The sequence below is a fragment of the Gigantopelta aegis genome, chromosome 14, assembly GCF_016097555.1.
Source record: "Gigantopelta aegis isolate Gae_Host chromosome 14, Gae_host_genome, whole genome shotgun sequence".
In the NCBI taxonomy this organism is placed as follows: Eukaryota; Metazoa; Mollusca; class Gastropoda; order Neomphalida; family Peltospiridae; genus Gigantopelta; species Gigantopelta aegis.
The window spans coordinates 24,051,835-24,077,212 of record NC_054712.1 but is presented as its reverse complement, the minus strand read 5'-3'; the positions used below and the strand labels follow the sequence as shown (position 1 = coordinate 24,077,212).

The window sequence follows — 25,378 nt, the reverse complement described above, 5'->3', positions numbered from 1 at the left end:
AAAAGTAATTGCAGTGATGCTCTGCTTAATAAGTCAGATAATTTGTATGGTGGAGTGTGGGGTGTAAGTAAATGTGTTTAATTAGCATGTTACTGTAATCGGAATGTATGCAGGCTTGTGGGTCTGAACGTACTGGTATTCTTCTTTGATTATGACATGTGCTCCACATACTAAACTAACATGATACCAAACTGGAGAAAGTGGAACCTTTCATGGCACAATTTAATAGGATTAACAAGATTGTATACAAAACCCTTAATTTCGCACACAAATGTAATACAGTGAAACCCCACCTAATAACCACCCTAGTTTTAAGACCACTCCACTATTAAGACCACTTTTTTAATGACCGGAATATTTCTTTATTATTTTATAGGTCAAACTACCCTGCTGTTAAGACCACCCCGTTATTGTGTTATGTATAGTGTTTTTAACTAAATACGTTAACATGGTTGCCTATGACATTTTATTTGGTATAGTGTAACCTACACACATTAATGGTCAAAAATAAGTTGAGAGTTACATCCCTTGCGATACAGAGTGTCGCTGCATTCAAGATGTCAGCGTCTATGTGTTGTAAATGAAAAATGTGACTTAAGGACTTGGTATGCAGAATAATTTTATTTATTACGTAATTCATCAACATATTTACATTACTTGTGCTATAACACAGTCGGAACATCATAATTAATTTGTTGCTGGAAGTGTATTGTTAGGGAACAGTCCTTCACTCCTTGTAAGTAACATTGTATTCACTTCAGTTACACATCGATTCGTTACCCATACCATCGACGTCCCAAACTGCGTTCACCTAACAACAAAAACACGAATACAATATTTACGGAAATATTATTCTACAGTTTTTAGCTACGATACATGAAACAAAATAGATTGCAATCAATTAACATAAAAAATCAACAATGTGTACATGTATAACAAATCCATTCTTGATTCTACTTATAGTAAACAAAAGTGAAACACCCTCTGGTAAACAGGAAAGAATGCTACGTTTCTAACTGCGTTCAGGCGCATACGATTGCAAAACGTATGATTCGCAACATGCATGTGCGGTTCATCATTTTCCATTTTTAAAGCCACTACATGAAAAAATATATGTTTCTTAACTATGCACAGTTGACGAACACTTAGTTTAATATTTTTTTTTAAAGGAAAAATTCAATTTGTCAAGCGTTCTGGTCCGGTCCGCGTTTTATCAACACACATTGCTAACACTTGATGTCAGTACTGATAGTAGGGACCGCGGACACTTTTTAAATATGACAAGAATGATATTGATTTTTTGCTATACTGAAGAAATACCTTTAAAAGAATAAAAAAAAGGAAAAATATCCGCCCGGTCCCCCCTTCCCCTAACCCTAACTCTAACCTTAGCCCCAACCCTAACCCCAGCCATAACCCCAACCCTAACCCTAACCCTAACCCTCAACCCTAACTAAAAATAATAATGGAGGGGACCGGGCGGATATTATACCAAAAAAAATTCAAAAAAAATAAATATTCAATTAGCCCTGACCCCCAAAATAAAACATTTGTAATCAGGGTAGGTAACTCCGTTTTGCAAAAAAAAAAGAAAAAAAGTTTGGCACACTCAAAATTGTAGGAATGTATTCATTATTTTCAAATAAAATACCTTCAGTACCATTAATATAATCAGTATAATCGACTAATTGGTCATAATACCCAGCCACCCCCAAAAAGGGTTCAACATAAGAAAACGGCCATTTTTGTTGCAAGCATATATCATACAACATGTGGAATGTAATAAAACTCATTTGTGCATTACAAATGAACATTACCATCATCGTCATTATCACAGCATTCAATTGTACAGAGTAAAGAGCATCAGTCGGCCATGGAAAAAGTGATATACAGGTCAATAGTCAATATGTAAGAAGACAAAATGTGTACCATTAATGTTGTATCTCTGTCAAAATGTCAACTTGTGTGTGTGTGTTATATGAGAGATAGAGAGAAGTGAGACGGTGAAAGAGAGGGAGAGAGGAAAAGAAGGACATTGCAAGAGAGATAACAGATGTATGTGTTAGGTTTTAGGAAATCGAGTTTCTTCATAATTACAAAATTTTGAATAATTAGAGAGAATGCTTCATTGTTGTTTGTATGGTTTTTGATTTTTTAAAAATAAGTTAGTGGCATTTTTTTTTTTTCACATCACCCATGCTGTGTTATTGAGACAATTATATACACATTTAGTGCTGTCATTGTCAAAGGTGTGCAAACAGTGGTTTAATTGGTGAAACGAAAAGTCATAGAATACATGGGCCCATATTTTTGAAGCAATCTTATCCTACGAAATCGTAAAATAATTGTAAGCTATGACGTCACTATGGCGTGTGTTGTAGTGACGTCACACCCTATGATGGTTTTACGATTTCGTAGGGCTAAGATAGCTTCGAAAATAGGGGCCCTGGTTAGGATTTTAAAAAGGTTTTCTTTACACATTAAATATAATGTCAAAAGTTGACATTTTTACCTGGGTACCACTTTAATTGATTACAGTCAGTGCTCCACAACTGGTGTAACAAAGGCTGTGGTGCGTACTATCCTGTCGGTGGGATGGTGCATATAAAAGATCCCTTGATGCTAATCAAAAAAGAGTAGCCCATGAAGTGGCGACAGTGGGTTTCCTCTCACAATATCTGTGTGGTTCTTAACCATATGTCTGATGCCATATAACCGTAAATAAAATGTGTTGAGTGTGTCGTTAAATAAAACATTTCCTTCCTTCCACTTTAATACATTACATAATAGTTGATATTTTGACTTGACATTTTTTCCAGTGACATTTTGTCCTACATCCGTTAATTATAAAGATGTTGTTTTAGGGATTATTTTTATGTGATTCCCTAACAACAGATGTGTCGGGGCCACAATAAATGTATTCATAATAACAAATCATTGAAAATGTAAACAAATATCCGCCATCTTGGATTGTAGTAAACAGACAAACAGGAAGATGTTGTTAACGGGCGATCACAGTTATGCAATAAATCAAAACATCTAAATTTTGTCATGTACTGCAAGAGTAATAAATTAAATTTAATTACCTCACAAAAATAAATACTTGCAATAATGACAACAACACTATTTTTCAATAATTAAATGCGATATCGCTACTTTTTCACTTTGCCACTGAATAAAATGTAAAGTGGCAAGTAAAACGAGTTCTATATTTGTTATAAAGTTTTATCAATGTATTTTATACCTGATACAAGTACTGGTATTCTTCCAATATTAAACAATAAATGTTTTATATATGTTAACTAACATGTGCTTTTCAAACCTTGCATTTGGCAATGGTGTAACGGATGTGAGAGGCGCTACCAGTCTTCCGGTGCGGTCTCTACTGATAGGCATTACGTTTATACCAATGGAGTGGATAGTTTGTAAAATGTCACTTTTTTAATGAATTGATTCATAATTAACACAATTTATACACACAAAAATTATTTATAATTGTTATGAATGGATTATGAATACTATTCACTACAATAGAGGCACAAAAATGTAGCATACCTTTTGCAGATCGAATATAATAATTGACAACATATTCTAACAACAGGGGTCTTAAAAATTAAATGCTTTCGCCTTGCTGATCTGGCACGTGTGAGGTTGTGTGACAGTCACCAAATGTTAATTCATATTTCTCCATTTTAAGTCAATTTCTACAAGTCATGTGGACCCGATACCAGTAATTTTAAGGAATAAACAAAAACGACAGTAAAATTAATGGTTTTAGGGGTTTGTAAAAGTTTGTATTTAGATACTTACTTTTCTGAACTTTAGTGTTTATGTAAATGTTCCTGAACTGTAAAGAAAAACCTCATAAATGAACGACATGCCGATGACAACAAATCGGATGTTGATTGCGCGAACTGTGCACGAGAAAACAAAGTGAGCGGAATTTGAAGCATAATCATTGTGGTCCTGTTAATCAAAAGACACAAGTTAAAATCACAAATGACAAGTTTCAAAGGGAAGGCCTTTCCTTTGGCACTGTCACTAACCCTAACTCTCCTACCGTTTCAAAGATCGCAACACAATTCTAAAAGGTTAAATAGTATTATTAGTTAAAGTCTGAACCAAATTGTTAACAACTACGATAAATAGCTCTTCTGCCTTTATTTTTTCGTTAGATTTTACCCACATTTTGTCCAGACAGAAATCTTGAAAAAACCCATTACAGTGACACAGATTTTAAATACTAGATGATAACTATGTCACCTATATCGACTTTGCTGAGATTGCATAGGGCAAAAAGCATGTAATTTTGTGCCGGGTGCCATTTTGACTTTTTATGGAATATTCTCCAAGAGGGGTGAAAGGATATGATTTAATGTAACAACGTCTTAACATGTTATATATTGAGATTTTTAGTTTTAGCTTACAAGTTACATGTGCATTCTGTAATATTCTAACCTTTTTGATGCAGTATGTATTTTGAAGCAGAACATCCAGATGACCAATATTAAAAAAAATAATAATAATAACTCAAACAACTGGAAACGATGTGTGGTGGTCCATAAATTCCATATTAATAATACACATAAAAAATAACACCTTTGAAGTAAATTTTAGGCCTATTGTCACATGTAAACCATATAGCCCAGTGCAAACATAGTCATTATATGTACATTGATAGGGTGGGGTAAATTTCACAACCCATAGAGTATTATTTCTTTTTGTTGATTATTACTATTATTCGAAACAATATCCACTACACATTTCATGTTGAATAGATATTATTTTGAGATGTAATATGCACTTGAACGTCGTTTAATCCTGACCAAATATAATCGTATGCAGTGCATGTAAAACAAGAACAGGGGACTCATTCAGACATCATTCATTTGAACTTATTTTCGTGCTTATATCCAATTAAGGTTCAAGCACGCTGTCCTGGGCACACACCTCAGCTATCTGGGCTGTCTGACCAAAGAAAGAAATGTTTTATTTAACGACGCACACATTTTATTTACGGTTATATGGCGTCAGACATATGGTTACGGACCACACAGATTTTGAGAGGAAACCACTCACTCAGGGTTTGGAGTCAGTATCTGGATTAAAAATCCCATGCCTCGACTGGGATCCGAACCCATTACCTACCAGCCTGTAGACCGATGGCCTGCCACCGAGGCCGGTGGGCTATCTGACCAGGACAGTGAGTTAGTTGTTAGTTGGTTAGTGAGAGAGAAGAGGGTGTAGCCCTTAAGAACTCACTCTGGGTTGGAGCCAGTATCAGACATCCATAAAAATAGATTGACGTAGGGGTGATCTAATTGTCTTGTGTTTACTTCACTAGTAGCAGAAGACAATATTTCATGCAGCAGGTGAGTACAATTCATTGTAAAAATTTGGAGATAGAGAGATGTTTATATGTTAAAAAATGCCTTACGGAAAATAGTACTTTGAGTTACATGGTATTTCTAATTGTTTATAATTATCACAAACTGGCAAATTATTGACATATTGTTTTATTCTTATCAATAAAAAATACTTCCGTCAACAAAAACTTCTGCATTTGACATCATAGCTTTTCTTTGATGACGCACAATTGCTATTTAAAGATAGCGCGTCATAATATATACTGAGGTGATATCCCATCAATTTTACTTTCACTTTACATGAAAACGAATGAAAAAAGTGTTTTGTCAAATTTGTTTGAAAGTAAAACAAATAAAATAAAAATTGGTTAAGAAGTAAAATATTGTCCATCCCATCTGTAATACCGTTTTTTGTAAATAATTTCAGTTAATTAGTTTGACATAAGAAGAAAAGTGAAAGTGTTTTGGAAATTACAATAGGACTATTTTTGTGTGCAATTTAGAAAACATTTGGCTCAGAAATAAATAACTTGTAGTAAATTCTATAGTACTTATGAAAAAAAGTGTTGCCTGTGGGAAGGAGTATACATGTAGGTACATATATTACAGAGTGGCAGTCCTTGGTTTTTGAAAATTATAGGCAAATGGAAAATCGCACACCTCAATATGCTAAGGCGAGTGAAAAATTACTCTCCAAAATAAATAAAATAGGCAAACAAGCTCCGATTGGATTTTGACTGGTATGTCTATAAAATGGTTTATTAAACCAGTATTTCCTGATTTGTTCAACAAAGAGAAATACCAGTTCAACGATTGCATGGACGCTACTGCCATGTTTTTAATTTTTATTGTTTTAATAAAAGGACCTTCCTATCAGCTAAATGAGCTATGAAAACTGTTGATTTTTGAAAACAGTGGAAATAAATATACTACTAATATTTTACGTGCGCCGTTTGTTGAGTATAACATGCACTGTTTTTCACACTCGTCAGATTGAAATTACATATGCTGTACGAGCGCGATCGCACCCACGCACCTTAAAAAGCAAGGTCTGGAGCGGTATCACTGTCTGTTTTGAAGCACTATCTTTAATATCCCATGATGTCAGATGCAGAATTGTTTCTTTTATACAGTAGTATATTTTATTGATAAAAATAAAGAAATGTTTACAATTGACCTATTTGTGAACAATTAATTTACTATGTAGCTCAAACGACTTTGCCATAAAGCATTTTTTTTTTACGGTAACTAAACATCCATGTATCTTCAAATTTTCACAATAAAATTTACTCATCTACTGCATAAGTCATTGCAATCTGCAGGGGTTTCCGCCAGAGATTTATTCTAGGGTTTGCGAAACTTAACAGCGCTCAGGGTTTCACATGATACAGGAATCCTGCATATTTGACGCAGCATTTACCGAAAATACTCCAAAATATAATCTGTGTGCATCATAATTGACGCAAATAATTTCCGATGTCAGTTGATTTTGAATTCATGTTTTTTTAATACATAAAAACATTACAACTAATTCAATTAAATTTCAATTCAATTTATTGCACAATACCAAACAAACAGGTGTCAGCAAACAGATAGAAAAAAAAGAAAAGCATACATCAATGAAGTTCAATATGAACATACCTGAATGGTTTAACTTGTTCCCAACCTTATCAATACGTTAACATAACTTAAGTGTTAAAACCAGTGTGGCTCTTGTAGTATGCCAGTCCCTTTGTCTAAATTTAGATCATCGCAACAATGTTGAATATGCAGTCTTTATACGAATATCAGCCGCAAGTTTTTTGTGTGTTTTTCTCCCCCGCCGTCAATCGCTTTAACATTAATTTTTTTTATTAAAAACACCTAAAAGCCTAATGACTACGAAGTTTCAGAACAAATATAGCCTGGCGGTTTAACTGGTTCCCAACCGTATCAATACGTTACATAATATAAGTGTGGCCGATGTAATGTGGCAGTTCCTGTCTAAATTTAGATCATCTCGACAATGTCGAATGTGCAGTCTGTTTACGGACATTAGATAATGGTTAACCAGCCGCAAGTTTTTAGTTTGGTCTATCTGTCTAGTTTTTAGTTTGTTTTTATTAATTTTCTTCATTGTTTTTAATACATGTAGATTGTTGAGCAAATCTCATAATAGTAGGAGTTGGTCATAATTATTGCGCAGATGCAGCTATGTTACAAAGCAGGTTAGCATGCATTCATTCATTCATTTATTCATTCACATGCTTCCATACCATGAAGGTTTCAAGCATGTCTGTCCCGGGGTCAAGTTCTGGATAGCCAGAGGTCTACTCCGGGACAGAAAATTTAACGGGATAATTTTGAATTTTACTCAAAAATTAAAAATATATATAGGGGGACAAATTTAACTATATTTAAAAAAAACAAATTTGAAGGTGTAGTCCAAAAATTTATTTAAAAATTATTATTATATCCAAAATTTTCCTAGACTTAATAAATTTGTCACCATTTTAAATGGGCATTCTAAATTAAAATAATACAACAAACTCTAAGCCCTATCTGGAACAAAGTTGGAAGTTGTTGATTGAAGGTTGTCACAGGAGGTTGATATTAAAATATAATACTAACAGTAATTTACCTTTATGGGGAGGTACCAGGTCCATTTGTAGCTTCAGCGTGGCCGAGGGGGGGGGGGGGGATCAGGGAGAGCGAGGGACGGGGGAAGGCCCCAGACAATCCTATCTCCCTAAATCCAAAATGCCTACGCCTAAGCGTCTAACCCCTAATTTCTGGTGGCATCCCCATCCTCCCAACCGTCGTGCCAGCCGGAACCCAGCACCACTCCCCTAACAAATAATATACTAAACCAGCGATGGGGTCTCCAAGTGATGGAAGACACTGTAATTAACCCAGCCCTGGCTACAGAAAAATAACTTTAGTAGATTAAATACTTAAGACAAAATTAAAATTTAGCAAATCATGGTAGAGGAAATGCACCCGGTCGACGCGAAGACCCATTGCGCCTCTCAGTTAACCCAAAGAACAATATATATATTTTTTTTTTTTTTTTTTTAAACAAAGTAAATTTTTAAAAATTGGTTAGCATGCAGTACTGGGTGACTAAAAGCCAAAGGGTGCATTAAAAGATAGTGCAGGGCACACAGTAAGTCAATACTTTTCTTAATGTGTAGGGCGAGTTGCTTCCCTCTATTTAGCAAATTTAAAATGGCAGGCAAATGTTTTATGTTGTCGTTGGAGGATTTATTTTGTTAATAATGATGCAGGTACTTCAGTCAGGATTTAGTGAGTATGGTAGATTATACATTTTTGGTTTGTATGTCCATTTGTTACACTATTTCGGTTGAGAAATGGTTGAAACAGGATGCCACAAGTTTTGAATACCAGCTATATAGAGGATATGTAACAATATTCAGACTTACAAAGAACCACACTTTCTGCGTCCCTTCAGACTACATAACTAGACCGAAAAAAGCACTAAATTATTTACAAGAAGAAAAACAGTGGATATACATGTATATATGTATTATACAAATAGAATAGTGGATATAATATATGCATGTAAAATAAACGATACAATTATTCAGTTAATTATGTGATTTAAAAAATATATATCATAGATGCATGACTCCCATTATTGAATATTCGCATGACTTCCAAAATAAAACCCAGTGAGTCATGATGACTCCCATTTTCCAGATGCTAGGTGGAACCCTGAGCGCTCATAATGTATACCATAAATCCTTGGAATAGATACCTGTCTTAAATAGAAGCCCACCTCAATTAGAGGCCAGGTCTCGGAGTGTCTCGAACAAAATAGAGATGTGGGAAGTTTTTCACGTGCCCCTATCCAACTTAGGTTCGGGCATGCCCGCCCCGGATTTGGCCTCTGACATAGCCAGTGAGCAACTCCGGGGCGGGAGGGGGAATGGGAGTGGGATTCAGTTGAGGATGAATGGGAATTTTCGTAAAAAGCCTAATGACTACGAAGTTTCAGAACAAATATAGCCTGGCAGTTTAACTGGTTCCCAACCGTATCAATACGTTACATAACTACATAACATAAGTGTTAAAAACAGTGTGGCAGTTCCATTCATCTCAACAATGTCGAATGCGCAATCAGTTTACGGACATTAGATAATGGTTAACCAGCCGCAAGTTTTTAGTTTGGTCAATCTGTCTTAAATAGAAGTCCACCTCAATTAGAGGCCAGGTCTCAGAGTGTCTCGAACAAAATAGAGATGCGAAATGCGGGAACTTTTTCACGTGCCCCTATCCAATTTGGGTTCGGGCATGCCCGCCCCGGATTTGGCCTCTGACATAGCCAGTGAGCAACTCCAGGGCGGGAGGGGGGTGGGGGTGGGGTTCAGTGGAGGATGAATGGGAATTTTCGTAAAAAGCCTAATGACTACGAAGTTTCAGAACAAATATAGCCTGTCGGTTTCAGTTGAGGATGAATGGGAATTTTCGTAAAAAGAATTTAGATGGTATGACCAATGTCCTAATAAAATGGGAGGGGTAAATTAATAAATTAACTTTTATATGCACCATTAAAATATAAAATATAAGTATGGTTATGACTTTAAATTTAACCTTAGTTGGTGCGTTTTATTTTTCCGTCGGGCTGGTCCAGAACAATTGATTTTTTTTTTTTTTTAATAATATACTCTTCAAAAGAAGAAACGCAAAACCACATTGTCGTAACATTTGGAGAATTGATTTAATTATTGAATGGTGAGTCCGATAATTACCAAATGTTGCAGGATTGTTCACAATTCACTCTAGTCCATTGTGAGTAAGTGATAGGACACACCACCAAGGTCAAGGTCATCTGGAGTCAATACCGGGTGTGGCCTCCGCGTGTGTTGACAACTGCCTGGCACCGCCTGCCCATTGAAGCAACCAGAGTACGGATGACGTCCCGGGGGATGGTGGCCCACTCGGCCTGCAAGGCTGCTGCCAGCTCGGGCAGGGTCTGGGGCTGTGGTTGTCGCTGTCGGAGGCTTGGATCCAACTCGTCCCATAGATGCTCAATTGGGTTCAAATCCGGTGATATCGATGGCCAAGGAAGGACATTAATGTTGTTGTTCTGTAGGAAAGCCGTTGTGAGACGTGTTGTGTGAGGCCTGGCGTTGTCATGTTGGAACACTGCGTTGGCGTTGGCCATAACTGGAACGATGTGTGGCCGGAGGATCTGGTCAATGTAGCCCTGTGCATTCAGGTTGCCCTGCACGTGGACCAGGTCAGTTCTGCCAGTGTGTAAGATGGCTGCCCACACCCTGACACTACCCCCGCCGAATCTGTCCACTTCCTGCACGCAGTTTGCCGCATAACGTTCACCACGACACCTATACACGCGACATCTTCCATCATGACGTCGGAGCAGAAATCGGGACTCGTCACTGAACCACACCTGTCTCCATCGCAGTTGAGGCCATTGTCGATGAATCTGGCACCACTGCAGTCGGAGTCGACGGTGTTGTGGTGTTAAGATGACACCTCGAACTGGACGCCTGGCACGAATTCCTACCTCACGTAGGCGGTTCCGTACGGTCTGGTCGGATATCCTGCGCAAACCTGGTATTGCTGCGGCTGTGGAGGTGGCAGTAGTCAATCGTTCCCGAAGGTGGCGTACCCGGATGTAGCGGTCCTGCCCGGGGGTAGTGACCCGTGGTCGACCGGATCTAGGGAGGTCACGTGTTGATCCATGTTGCTGGTAACGGTCCCACAGTCTGGAGATGGTGCTTTGGGACACATGGAATGCCTTGGCAACGGCCGTTCTGGATTCGCCTGCGTCTAGTCGGCCGATGGCATTGTTTCTCTGCGGTTCACTGAGACGTGGCATGTCCTGGATTGTCAACTGTCGGCCAGATACAGAGGCCAGGCAAGCGAACACCCTGCACTTTTATACTGTCGGTGTTCATGTTGCACGTGCAGACAACGCACGTGCAGTGGTGACATGGTTTGCACGTGGCTGCGTTTTTGCGAATATTCACATTTTGGAACTTTATTGTACAGTAGCTGCGTTTTATCGAATGTAACCGTGGGAATGTGTTTGGGACATGCAATGACCTTATATTCACAAAGCATGAACCGGTAGGAAACATAAAATCGGAGTTATAACCCATTTGTACCCTTTTGCGTTTCTTTTTTTTGAAGAGTATATATAAATTTAAATATATTTACCAATTGATTACTTTATTAAGCCCTGGAGGACAAAGGTTAGCAGGGGGAGGGGGCATCACACCCAATCAGGTCTGCGATCCAACAGGCAGGTAAAGCCCAAAGTAGCTGGTCCGGATTTCCACGGGGCAGGTGCACCGGGGAGGGGGGGGGGGGGGGAGGCTTCCTACCAGGCATTACTATCGGTCAAAACCGTCTACGCCCTACCGCTCCCAAAAATGCACCCTAACACGGCATCCCCCCCCATCCCGTCCACCCAAAAGAATAGAGACCTGCTTAGAATAGAAGTCTGCCAATTTATAGCTTTGTCAGGTTAACAACTACATTATCCTCGTCATTTCCATTGCACAACACCAAAAGTTTACAACCACATGGTGAGAACAGAAAAGGAGAAGGGGAGAGGTTTCCACATATACAAAAACGTTTGGAAGACTAGATTAGAATATGACCTTACAGTAAGTCCAAAAAATAAAAGCCTTGAATAGAGGCCAGGTCTCAGCATCTTGGAAAAAAAAAAAAGACTGGCCTTCTATTCAAGAATTTACAGTATATAAAGTACAATGAATACTCCGATGTAACGCTCTGCGTCTTTGTAATAAATTTATATCTGAACATGTTGGGGTATGTATCAGTGCCCAAAACTATTTAAAGGTACACATTTTTACACATTTCACCGTCTGAAAAAATCCCCGATCTGCTAATGAATTACCGGTAAGCCACCCCTACAACAATCTATTTTTATGGGAGGTTGAATTTTACATGCACTGCAGGATAAAATGACTTTCAAGTGTATATTCCATTTTAATATATTTATTCAACATAAAAATTAGTTGCACATATAATTTTTGATACCAAAAATCATAAAATATATTGAATTTGATGTTTATATTCAATATTAGGTTAAGTTTCTTCAAATAATAGCAAGAAAAACATTGTTCTATCTGCACTAGGAAAGATATTGCTTGTTTGCTTCAAATGTGATAACGCAAGGATAATTTAACAATAGTCTAGTACTGAGTTACAACCCACATATACCCAAAATATGCTAAATTTTATACTCAAGTCTGCACTTCATGTTCTTAGTTATCAAATATATTGTACATACATTATATTTTTAACAGGCTATATTGCTTTTTATTACCTGAAACTTGTTACAATGAATACAAGCTCAGGATAATCTCCTTATTTCACTTTTGTCACTAATTAATGATGTTCCAGTGATCAATTATAATTGAAAATTGTTTGGTTTGGCTCTCAACCAGCCTCGGTGGCGCAGTGGTTAAGCCATCGGACTACAGGCTGGTGGGTACAGGGTTCGCAGCCCGGTACCGGCTCCAACCCAGAGCGAGTTCTTAAGGGCTCAATGGGTAGGTGTAAGGCCACTACACCCTCTTCTCTCTCACTAACGAACTAACAACTAACCCACTGTCCTGGACAGACGTACCAGATAGCTGAGGTGTGTGCCCAGGACAGCGTGCTTGAACCTTAATTGGATATAAGCACGGAAATAGGTTGAAATGAAATGAAATGGTTTGGCTCTACCGATGTGATGATCGATTATAAAAATCCATAATCGATTGTGTTGGAAACTGAACAGTAGATGTTCCCCCAGTTTAGATGATGGAATTGATGTAAAATATGTTGGGTTGGTGTTTGTTTTCATGAGTACATAAAGTAAATTAAGATATGAAATACATGTAGTTATAAAAGTAAAATGAACCATTTGTAGGGTCTTGCTGCATGGTTCTTGTATTTCAAACCCTTTCATTCAGATATTTTTAATAGATTGTGTAATCTAAAGTTGATCGGTTGGTGCCAGCCGATTATTACTGATGATCAGTGATGAAATTACAACCGTTTCACTTTCACTAAATATTCCTGATTTGCAGTGCTTTTGATTGCACTAAAGAGTGTGACCAAAATAAATATGCCCAAAATAAGCAAGCCCAAATTAAGTAGCCTACCAAAAGGCTAACCTCAAAACAATTCACCTCAAAACCAATGGAATGTGAAGGTCTAATTAGATTAAAATACATGTATATGTAACTTGAAATGCATTTCTGAATATGTACAATTCTTTACCAACTATTATTAATATTACTGCACTAAAAAGACATTGGTGTGCTCAGGACAGACAAAAAGCCTATTATGCTAAAATTAGTGTGATGTACAGCCCTGGGTTTGTCGTTTCAGATGAGTAATGGCTGACTCTAAGACAGCACAATCGGCAGAAGCAGCCGAGTCTGCCCCCTCTCTGCCGGCAGTCACTGACCAACAGAAGGAATATGCAAAGCAGGCTCTGAAAGAGTTTGAAAATCGACAGTACTCAGCATGCGTTTCCTGGGTGTCGAAGCTAGTAGGGCATCGTTCCTCCGACTCCAAAGTAGCCCACAATAAAGCTGTGGTCGACTTTTATAACAGTGGCTGTAAAAATGTGGAGGCGTTCAAGCGAACTCTGGAGAACTTGTGTCAAATGGTAAATTGGAGATTATTTGTTATTAGTTCAAATCAAAATACATTTTCAGTATTAACCATGTCTTCACCAGTTTTACTTTTTTCCACATTAATTGCAATGTTGTATTTTTCCATGTTCACCGGTTATTACTTCAGTTGAAGGGAAAGGTCTTTATATAGGCTATGCCTGTTGACCAGTCCAATCTGCTAATGTATGAACAAAAATCACCATATGACCATTTGATCCGAAAGGCGAGTGATTCACTCCAGTTATCCTCCACAATCACCTTGAAAGTTTTAGAAGAGTGGCAAACTGATCGCCTTTGCAATAAAAAAATTTATTAAATTTATTTGAAACTTCATATTCATGATTGCTCACCTGGAGTTTACTCATAGCAAAGACTGATGCATCATGATCTTGTAACTGATACTCTCTGGGAATATTTTGTTCAGTATCGCATCACAATTTGCTAAGCTAGTTTCAGAGATCACTGCACAATTTTAAAACATTAAACAGTAGTTGCTAATCAATTATCAATTGATTTGAAATATCGCTAATAAAGATTTTGAAAACAAAATGTTCCCTGACACTATGTGAATAAACGTGTGATTATCTGTAGCTAACTTGAACCATTAACAGAGAATAACTGTTTTTGGTGCTCATCATGTTGGTACCCAAGTAATCTTTTGCAAATGGATTATTTTGTTTGAGTTTATTGGCTCAACATTAACACTTGTCTACTTGCCCGGGCAATTGGTATTAGGTATAGGGCAAGTCAATTGTTTCAACAACTTGCCCAATTGACAAGTGACTTAGTCAACTGAAATTACAATCCATTCACAAAACAATAATGAATTTTGAATTTGACACAGTGAGCTGAATTTACTCAGCCTGTTTTTCTTACATGCAGGTGTTTAAGCATTGTAAATGTATATAGTTATACACGTGTACAACATAAATAGTTTTTGTAAATCCAACCCTATATGTTTGGCAATGTTTGATATGTTTGGCAATGTTGTTTTAATCGAACAGGAGACAAATTAAAACTGTTTGGACTCTTTCAACAAAAACATCTGGGTTTGACATGTACAAGTAAAATTGAAGAGACTCTTTTTTTGCAGAACAGTCTTCTAGAATTTACTAGCCATGATTAAAAATTCACTAGCCCTACTTTACTTTAAGTTCATACAATTTTACTGATTAATAGTAATAATTGGATATGTGACCTACAGAGGGAGATAGAGCTTAAAAACTCTTAACATAGAGTGATGGTGGTAATAGGGTGGTAATATTACGATTTTTACGTGATTCTGACTTTTATTCTAAATTTTAATTTGACCTATCTGGGATATTTGTATTTTTATACAGTTCTTTACACTGTGTTTTAATTTAACTGTTGAATTTTTATATTGATGTTGATCATCACTTTATTTGTTTGTATTTACCATAGTTTGACACCCAATAGCCAATGTATTTTTCATGTTGGGGTGTCGTTAAACATCTATTCTATTCTATTCACAGTCGTTAAAAGCTAATTTCAGTGTATTTTGATGATTGTGTTTGTATTTGTGTAGACGAATCTGAGTTTGGACAGCCGTGAGGATGTGGATCATGCAGTGATATTCTACAACCGGTGCATCGTCCTGTACCACCAGCGACAATACCACACTGCGCTCAAAATACTCGACAAACTCTTCCAGATCGTAGAACCCCTTGGTGAGTTGCTACAGTTACAGCAGGGCCCACCCTGTCCATTGCCAAATTAGCCAGTGGCTAATTTTCATAAGGATTGGCTACAACTTTTAGTCTTTGGCCATTAAATTTCCTTTAAATTAACCTCTCTCGAATAATTTTCAAGGAAATTCTCTGTATACATGTATCTGAAAATTGACTGAAATAAAATGTATTTCAGTGTGAGCCCTGGTATGGGGTTGTAGATATCCTACCAAATCATACCCCATAGACACCAGTTGTAACATGGCTAAAACTGCTACAGACAGTCTATCAATCAACATATTCACCATATATTAAAAAAACTACAACCCCTGACCCTTAAAGTAAATCGGAAAAAATTTGGATATAAGCACGAAAATAAGTTGAAATGAAATGACTGGATTCTGATTGTGAAATTATGATCTAGATAAATCCCAATAGAAATTTTAAATTATTATTATAATATTTTTTTAATTATAATTGTAGTACGGAATTTTAATGCTAATAATAATTTCTCCTTTCTTTTTCGCAGATGAATATTTGACAAAGAAGACATTGGTACTTCTTGTGGAACTGTATCTCTGCACACACCAGGTACCATACACCCAGGGGTGGGGAAAAGCCCTTTTTTCCCGGTCTGGGACCGATTTTCGATCTCTGAAAAATGTGTGTTTGCCAGTCTCACTTTTGTCATTCTTGTCGGTCTAAAGCACCTGTCCGTTTCTATTATTAGAACAAATTTCTATCAGTCAAATGGACTGGCATGCTCAGACATCAGTATCTTGTGCATGGATTTAAAATAATAATAATAAATAAATAAATAGTGGTCAATATGACTGGTGTTTCAGATGTCTGTGATTTTAAAGTCTGCCATAAGTCGAACCTATAGTAGTATCAATCCACTGCTACTAGGCTAGACATTTGTCAAAGCCACTGAGCTGGTCACAAGATTAAACATGTTAAGAATAACACCATTCTTGGTGAGAAAGCTATGGAGGTATTACACTCCCAATTAAAACAAATGACCCAGAATTTGCAACTGGTTGCTAAATACACCTGTCAAAACAGGTCTGTGTACGGAGCTCTGTCGGGTCGACTGTCCATGTCCAAGGCAAGAGGCTTTTGTGAAATACAAACTGCTTGAAAATAGCATAAAATATACTGAAATAATCTATAAATGTATTTATTAGTGACTGTTCAATGTAGTGTATCCACTAATTATAAAGGACTTTAAAATTTAAAAAAATGTTTCCACCTTTTTTTTGTTACAAGTGGGAGTGAGCAGACTAGCTACACCAGCTATCTCTAGAGCCAGTAGAGGTCAAATGTCATCCAATTGGCAGCCATGTTATTAATTGTTTTGTCCAAACATGGGCTACCTCAGGCTGTCCAAAGGTGCAACAGTGTCATCTTGTATTAATTTTGAGGACACAGTACTGAATACTCATACTTTTTATACATATATGGGAGTTAAAATTCATAACTTTCATTCCTTTTTTTAATATTATTTATTCCATTATGTAAAATATATACAATTTGTTTTGTTTTGTCATCAAATATTTTTTTCTTTCATATTTTGATGTTTATCATTTCGCATTCATAATTCAATGTACAAAACACCACTGATTTTTTAAAAACACTATTTGGCAAATATTGCCTTTTAAATGATTTTTATAATTTTAATTTTTATTCCTTTCTTTTTTTCCTCTCCCTCTGCCCCCCCCCCCCGGTGATGATGATATCACGTGGGACTGATTGACAATTTTATTTTTCCCCACCCCTGCATACACCATAATATTTAAAATACACAAAGTAGTCTTTCATAATTTATGCTTTGTGATATTTTAGTTTAATCTTCAATAACTAAAATGAAACCAGCCTTTCTGATTATTAAAAAAAATTAATACTAACACATTTTTACAGTTTTTATAGGAAATATTACCAGCATCCCCCACCCAAAAACAATAAAAGAGAATGTTTTTTTGGTGGCATGCCAGCAATGGCGTCAACTTTTGTATTAAAGTTTCATGTTTAACTCTCAAAAATTAAGTTCTAGGTCCGTGAAACTTGATTTATAGTTGCAGCTGTGGATGTTCACCGTGCACTGAAAATGTTTATATTGGTAGATGAGACATTTAATTCTGTGGAAATGTTATCTTTGTTTTAAGCCCATCGGGCTATTTCTCATTCCAGCCAGTGCTCCACAACTGGTGTAACAAAGGCCGTGGTATGTGCTATCCTGTCTGTGGGATGGTGCATATAAAAGATCCCTTGCTGCTAATCGAAAAGAGTAGCCCATGAAGTGGCGACAGCGGGTTTCCTCTCTCAATATCTGTGTGGTCCTTAAAGGAATGCTTAAGCAAGGCTTTTGGACTGGTATGCATATTCAAAGATATATAATGCACATTATTGCTTAATATCAACAAGTATATTATTATATTTAATTAATAAAACGGTTAAATGTGACGGCTATTAAATATAATGGGCGCAGCCATTTTGTTCCATTCCAGCGAGCTGGTGGTTACGTAATACTTAATGCGAATAATCAAGTTTTTTTATGAACACTAAAGTTACGCGTTTTTCATTTGGTAAAGTGTCAGTATGTGTTGGTGGTCCGGGTATGCATCTTTCCAACACATAAAGCTCATGTTTTAGTTTACTCTCCCTTTAACCATATGTCTGACTTCATATAACCATAAATAAAATGTGTTAAGTGCATCGTTAAATATAACATTCCTTCCTTCCATATAACCGTAAATAAAATGTGTTGAGTACATCGTTAAATAAAACATTTCCTTCCTTTCTTGTTTTAAGCCTGAGAAAGCCATGAGCATGATTGGCTACATGGAGAAGCTTTATCTGCCGAGCAGCAAGTCTTCATCAGGAGGGCAAGGTGATGACGACAAGGGGGAGAACAAGGACACCAAGGAAACCAAAGATGGCGGAGATGGTGAAAACTGGAAAGCAAGAATTAGTATGGTCAGTTGTAGTGATGATAGTATGGGCCACGGTTTGGCATGCAGCTCAGTAGTAAAGCAGTCGTCTTGGGTGTGGTGGGTTGCAGGAACGAGTTCCCTCAATGGATTCACATTTTATTTCTCATGTCCCAATGCCTGAAACCTTAGTGGTTATAGGGGTATGTAAAAATACTCATAGTCTAAGTCTCATGTCCCAACCAATGCCCTTATGACTTGATACATCAAGGGTCATAGTATGTACTGTCCTGGCTTTGGGAAAGTGCATGACATTGAAAGATCCATTGCTACATTTTTTGGTAGAAGTAGTCTGGTAGTGGCAGGTTTTTGAACTAACCGTATGAGAGAAACCTACTAGCCATAGTTTAAGATGTGATCAGGTGGTGTTACATAGAGAATTAACTAGTTAATGACGTCAGATATCTGCTTTATCCTGTCAAGGTTTCATACAGAGGGGGGACGGGGGGATTTATCCCCCCCCTGGCCCATGATTTTGACATGGGGGAGGGGGGGATATGCCACCCATCAATCTGCAGAGCAGTGGGGTTTTTACGGTCATTTTTAGCTCTTAGCATAACGTTTTTCTAAGAAAATGCTAGGTAGAGAGAATATGTTAATTAGCAAATGTTAATTATCTAGCTGTTTTGCCCCCAGACACCCCGCACGCGACAAGTTTATTACCCCAGAAATAAATATGATAGTGTCAGCGATGGGGCCATGATATCACTATCTTGGATAAAATCTTGATACTTTGACATCATGCCAATGCCAGGCACTGAATAATTTTTCATCTAATACATTATTTGCAGGTTTGTAATCATGTTTGGTACCTACTTGGTAACAAAGATTTTTCTAAATTTCTTTTAAGAAAAGTTCGAGTATCAACAAATAATCTGAAGGGGTGTAGCTTGAAATATTTGTTTTGGAATATGCCTGGTAAAGATGTCTGCTAAATTACCAGTATTACTATAGGTTTCATATCGGTCCGTCTGTACAGTCTCTCCCACATATAGTTTTGCAGATGTTTTTTCAGAATGCCTCGAGATGTTGACCTGAAATTTTGTGTATAGCTTTATCGTGTATTGTTACAGATCAAGTTTGACTTTCATGGCGATTTACCCATTTTTGACAGAATTATGATCCTTAAACTTAGGAGATATGAAAATTGGTTTTCCAGACTCCTGTTTTGCAATGCCTGAAGATGTTGATATAAAATTTGTCATGTACTGTTACTGATTGAAGTTTAACTTCTATGGTGATTTACCCACTTTTTAAAGTATGGCCCTTGAATTTAGGAGATACGAAAAATTATTTGAGTTCATTAGAGTACATGTATTGCTTTAGCAGTACTCTCTGAATGCTTGTTTATTTATTTATTATGTAATGCACCATTTTCAAAAACTGCAGTAGCAACTGTTTATTTTCTTAACAGTTTTCTTGAAAGCTATAGTCCCCAGAATGAAGGCTCTGCTTGTTTATATTGTAGTACAAAACGAGATGCCTCATCATGCTGAAGTCGACAAAACTGTGTAAAAGGGAAGTGAAGTATCTCATTTCTACACAGAGTACAGTAAGTCTTGTTTTCCACATTACTAACGACTGCGCTTAATGAATGGTGCTTGCCAACATTTGTATACAGTAGCCTACTAGTTATGTCAAATTCAGAATTTTCTACAGTGGTTTTTATTAGCATGTTTATTTGATGAATTTTGGTGGTGTTGTTTTTTTTAATCTGGAAAATGTTATTAGTTTAATTATAATAACTGTTAAATATTAATTCTAGTGTGTACTGGATTTTGGAAGTTTATAAGTTAATGATTTAAAATATATGGTGAATTGCTAAATTATTTAAAACAATAGTCTTGTCACGCCAAGAGTGACCGAGGGCTCTTAATCGCACAATTTCCCAACAGAAAAACAAAACACATATGATTTTACATTTGTATTTTCAAAAAGTATAATAAGTGATTACTAAGCCTAAGATTCAAGTTATTTTTATAAACAGTTCACTAGAAATAGAACAGTTAAGCACTGGTAATGCTGATCAGTTCATATTTAATAACACCAGGCACCAGTTAATTATCAGTCCACTGAATAGGGAACCCTTTCAAAACACATGCTACTTGTAACCAATCTGCAAGTCCAGTCAAGGTCATCAACACAAAGTTGCTTTGTTCTTGCAACCATCTTCGACTCGCCGTCACTCTTACACCATCTATAAGGCCATCTGTATCATCAATCTCAACTGTGATGCAAAAAGCTGCTGGTAACCATCATCACCCCAGCTCACAACAATAAAAACATGGTAAATAGTACAATTACCATGATTACACTATACTAAAATGGCTGAACACATTGACTGACTAGACTGGTCATATAAACTGGTTTCCACAGAAAATATATATTTCCAGTACTATTCGTTGGCAATTTATTAATGTTGCATATTTAAAAAAACACTGTCAACCAATTCTTATTTAATACTATATCCATTAAATATATATCTATGTACAAAGTTATCAACTGTATTAAATTACAATGTACAACCGCTTTTACATTAACCTGTTTTGACAATAATAATAAGTTTACATACAATATTTACTGCCAAACTATACAATTCCCTAACAGATTACAACCTTTTCCTTAATATACAAGTTAAAATAAAATACTTACAACATAATGCAACTCCAAGTATAATATAATATAAACATAGATAAATAACAAAACCATACTTATCCCAGCTGTTCATAGGAAACCTCTCCACAGTTCCAAACATAACACGTGTCCACACACCCACATCACCACCCGTGCACCGTGTGCATCGCAGCTCTAGGTTATCCTAACAGTAGCTCTGACCAGCACTTTTAACCAAGTGTCAAAAAAATGGACTAGTCCACAATCACGCTGTGCCACTGCAGACCAAACCATCGCAAGTACTAGGGTATTTGACTGCACGTGTGAAAAGGTACCATATGACCACTGCAAGTAAATAGGTTAAATAAAATATTCCAATTATCTACACACCCAATAACTCCACAACTTATTTACAATAAAATATGGTTGTGACAAGTCTTATTTATTTCCCAGTCACCAAAATGTATTACAGTTGAATCTTGTTGGCTCGAATCCCATCGGTGCTCAAGAAAATGTTCGACACATCAGGTAGTTCGACCTAACCATTCGGTCAACAACGTGTAAGTGTAACTTGGGACTTCCGTTTTTGGTACGGGCATTGCAGTGTGTTGACCCTTCCGAGTTTGACCCAACAAGATTCTACTGTACATAACCTTCAAGTTTGTACTAACTATACACTTATTATATACATAAATTTACTCATTCAAAAATACTTAAGAGGAAAAGGGTCCTTGTTAATATTGTTATCACTTCTTATCTATAGAACACAACTGTCATCTACCTGAAAAGCAATTTTGAGTATATCCGTGGTAACAACCGAAAAGCCATCAAGATGTTGGGAACTGCTCCTCAGGCACAGCTCTTCACTGAGATGGGAGAGTGCCTTCCCCTGATGTACTTCAACAATCTGGGCTGCATCCACTTCCATATGCGCAAACACCATCTTGGCTCCTTCTACTTCCGCAAAGCTGTTCGGGAAAACGAAAATGCTTTGAAGGATACAGGAACAGGTATTTTAAATTTTAAAATGTGCAAACGAGGGTCAGGTTACTGCCAATCTAATTAAAATTAGCTCCACTGGTTAATTACTATTACCTGTGGATCTAACAGCACCCAGTTGGAGCTCATGTCCAGTTGACCTTTCTTTCGACCAGTCAAAACCTTATTTGCAAAATCATGCCAGTGATTTGAAAACATTCAGTATTATGTCGAGGGTATACGAAATGATTTGGGTGAATTACGAAGTATGCCAGAAATTAATTTCAATATAAAATTTTATATAAAATTTGTTTAAAGACGAAAAAAAAAAGTGATGGTATAGCCATAAAATCTGTTTATACTAGTATACAATCCAGAGTTTATTACTGCACTTTTCCCCCTGTTGTTTAATGTTGAAATAGACCAACAAGTTCGCCTATTGCATAAATAGTCTGTCCCAATATTTATAGAATTTGTATGCTCCCAAATAATGCTATAATTGGTCGATATTTAAATTGTTATTTATAGATCAAATATCACCTAGACATGGGAGTCCAACCAATGCTGTTAGATCTACTGGTAGACCAGTAGAACTAATTTTAATTATATTGGGTTACTGCAAACCAAATTTTGTTTTTAAGGATGTCCTAATCTGACAATCTTTTTATGACAAATTACTTAACTGTAATTACTGAGCGTGCAGTATTGTCATAAGAGCACAAGACTTCTTCATCATTTGACCGGCCTCGGTGGCGTCATGTTTAGGCCATCGGTCTACAGGCTGGTAGGTACTGGGTTCAGATCCCAGTCGAGGCATGGGATTTTTAATCCAGATACCGACTCCAAACCCTGAGTGAGTGCTCCGCAAGGCTCAGTGAGTAGGTGTAAACCACTTGCACCGACCAGTGATCCATAACTGGTTCAACAAAGGCCATGGTTTGTGCTATCTTGCGGGTTTCCTCTCAAAATCTGTGTGGTCCTTAACCATATGTCTGACGCCATATAACCGTAAATAAAAATGTGTTGAGTGCGTTGTTAAATAAAACATTTCTTTCTTTCTTTCTTCATCATTTATTCAGATCACAAATTAGTCTTATTATTATTGCTTCAGTAGTTTATAGAAAAATCAAAATGTTCTTTAGTATTTTCATTGAAGCTACATCATCACTGAATTTGAAAAGAGTAAAAGAAAGAAATGTTTTATTTAACGATGCACTCAACACATTTTATTTATGGTTATATGACATCGGACATATGGTTAAGGCCCACACAGATATTGAGAGAGGAAACCCACTGTTGCCACTTCGTGGGCTACTCTTTTCGATTAGCAACAAGGGATCTTTTATATGCACCATCCCACAGACAGGGTAGTACATACTACGGCTTTTGATACACCAGTCGTGGTGCACTTGCTGGAACGAGAAATAGCCTAATGGGCCCACCGACAGGGATTGATCCCAGACCGACCACACATCGAGCAAGCGCTGTACTACTGGGCTATGTCCCGCCCCTTTAAAACTTGATACTGGTGATAAAAACCAGTGTACCATCCACAAAGTAGATATTGGATTTGCACCAGAGAAGCCGTTAAAATGTCTTTGAGCCAACAAAACAATCTGTGAAAGGCAATCACTTGATCTCAGAGCACAGTGCAAAGCTGGCCTTCTAAAAATGGTTCAAAAACTGCAAAATAAAAGCCCCCTGCAGTATGAACTGGTGAGAAGTTTAACATGCTTGGATCCCATCAAATGGTAAACAACAGAGATGGATGCATTTCTCAGTTTGGGAAGGTTTTAAAAGGGCTTGTCGATACAAAAAAAGTCATGGAATCTGACTATGATGTGGCTATTAATGAATTTACTGCTTTTCTCGATGAATGTTTGCCAGAAAATAAATCCATGTTTGAGTTGTTTGATCATAGAGATGAGAGATGTAGGATTTACACAATGTTCCACAAACTCATGTCTGGTGAAAGGAGTTTTGCAAATTTGTGGAACATAGTACAACAACTATTAATTCTTTCACATGGTCAAGCTTCTGTTGAAAGGGTTTTTTCTACTAACAAAGAAATAGCTGTGGAAAATCTGCAAGAGTGTTCCTTTGTTTCGCAAAGACAGGTTTGCGACCACATTAGTTCTGTTGGTGGACCACTGGATGTCAGAATAACTAAAAAGTTGGTGATGTCTGCAGGTGCTGCTAGGCAACATTACATGGCCTACCTAGAAGAAGGAAAATTGAAAAAGAAGAAAATGATAATATCACTAAAGAGAAAAACTATAATGAATGGAATTGACTCTTTGAAATCCCAAAAACTCAGGCTTGAAAGTGATGCAGATGCATTAGCTAAATCATCTGATGTATTTTCTGAGAAAGCCGAAGCTACTCAAAGTATGTCCCAGTTGAGATACTTGATATCAAAGTCAAACAGCCAAAGGAGATTGTCAAAAGAGAAAAAAATAGTGTTTATCTCTTGAAGCTTCTATTGATGCAAAATTAAAACAACTTAAAGACGCCTAGTGCAGGGGTGCACAAAAAATATTCTTATATTACATACACATATTCTGAGGCTTCTGTTTTCTTACAGGTGGATTTTGGAACAAGATTCATGTGTTTGTTATGCAGTAGGTGAACCTGTGATGTTACTGATTTGAATACAAATATCTACATGTATGTACAAATTCATCAATAAAATATATATTTCTTTGTATTATATAATCCTGGAATTATGTTATTTGAGTCATGGAAAATGAACTTCCAAAAAGTGTACGATCCCTGTATGTAAAATAATTGCTATAAGTAAATTATTATGTTTGTTTTCCTTCAGACCGACCTCTTCACAAGCATACTTTAAGCCGCCACTTTGAGCTGTTGTACAACATGGGTATTCAGTTACTGCACTGTGACAAACCGCTTGCTGCATTTGATTGTCTGATTGAGGCTGTCCAGGTGTACCAAACCAACCCACGTATCTGGCTACGTCTTGCTGAGTGCTGCATTCAGGCGAACAGACCGGTGAGATTATTTCTTCAATGATAAATGATAACAGGCTTCTGATTTCATGGAAACGGTAGCGTATA

The 25,378-nt window shown here is 36.9% G+C and overlaps 1 protein-coding gene across 2 annotated transcripts in view; it reads left to right on the top strand.

The window, feature by feature from the left end:
- Window positions 1–520: 520 nt before the first annotated feature.
- The window catches only part of LOC121388175 (CCR4-NOT transcription complex subunit 10-like), a 44,829-nt gene continuing 19,971 nt past the window's right edge, over window positions 521–25,378 (top strand). The window contains exons 1-8 of one of the 2 annotated variants that reach the window (XM_041519428.1): window positions 521–605; window positions 13,743–14,025; window positions 15,579–15,720; window positions 16,250–16,311; window positions 18,532–18,696; window positions 20,179–20,262; window positions 22,087–22,333; window positions 25,126–25,313. In XM_041519428.1, the coding sequence (XP_041375362.1) occupies window positions 13,750–14,025; window positions 15,579–15,720; window positions 16,250–16,311; window positions 18,532–18,696; window positions 20,179–20,262; window positions 22,087–22,333; window positions 25,126–25,313 (1,164 nt within the window). In that variant the 5' untranslated portion in view covers window positions 521–605; window positions 13,743–13,749. Of the gene's footprint in view, window positions 737–13,742; window positions 14,026–15,578; window positions 15,721–16,249; window positions 16,312–18,531; window positions 18,697–20,178; window positions 20,263–22,086; window positions 22,334–25,125; window positions 25,314–25,378 lie in introns of both variants that reach the window. The other variant, XM_041519427.1, reaches the window with a different exon arrangement.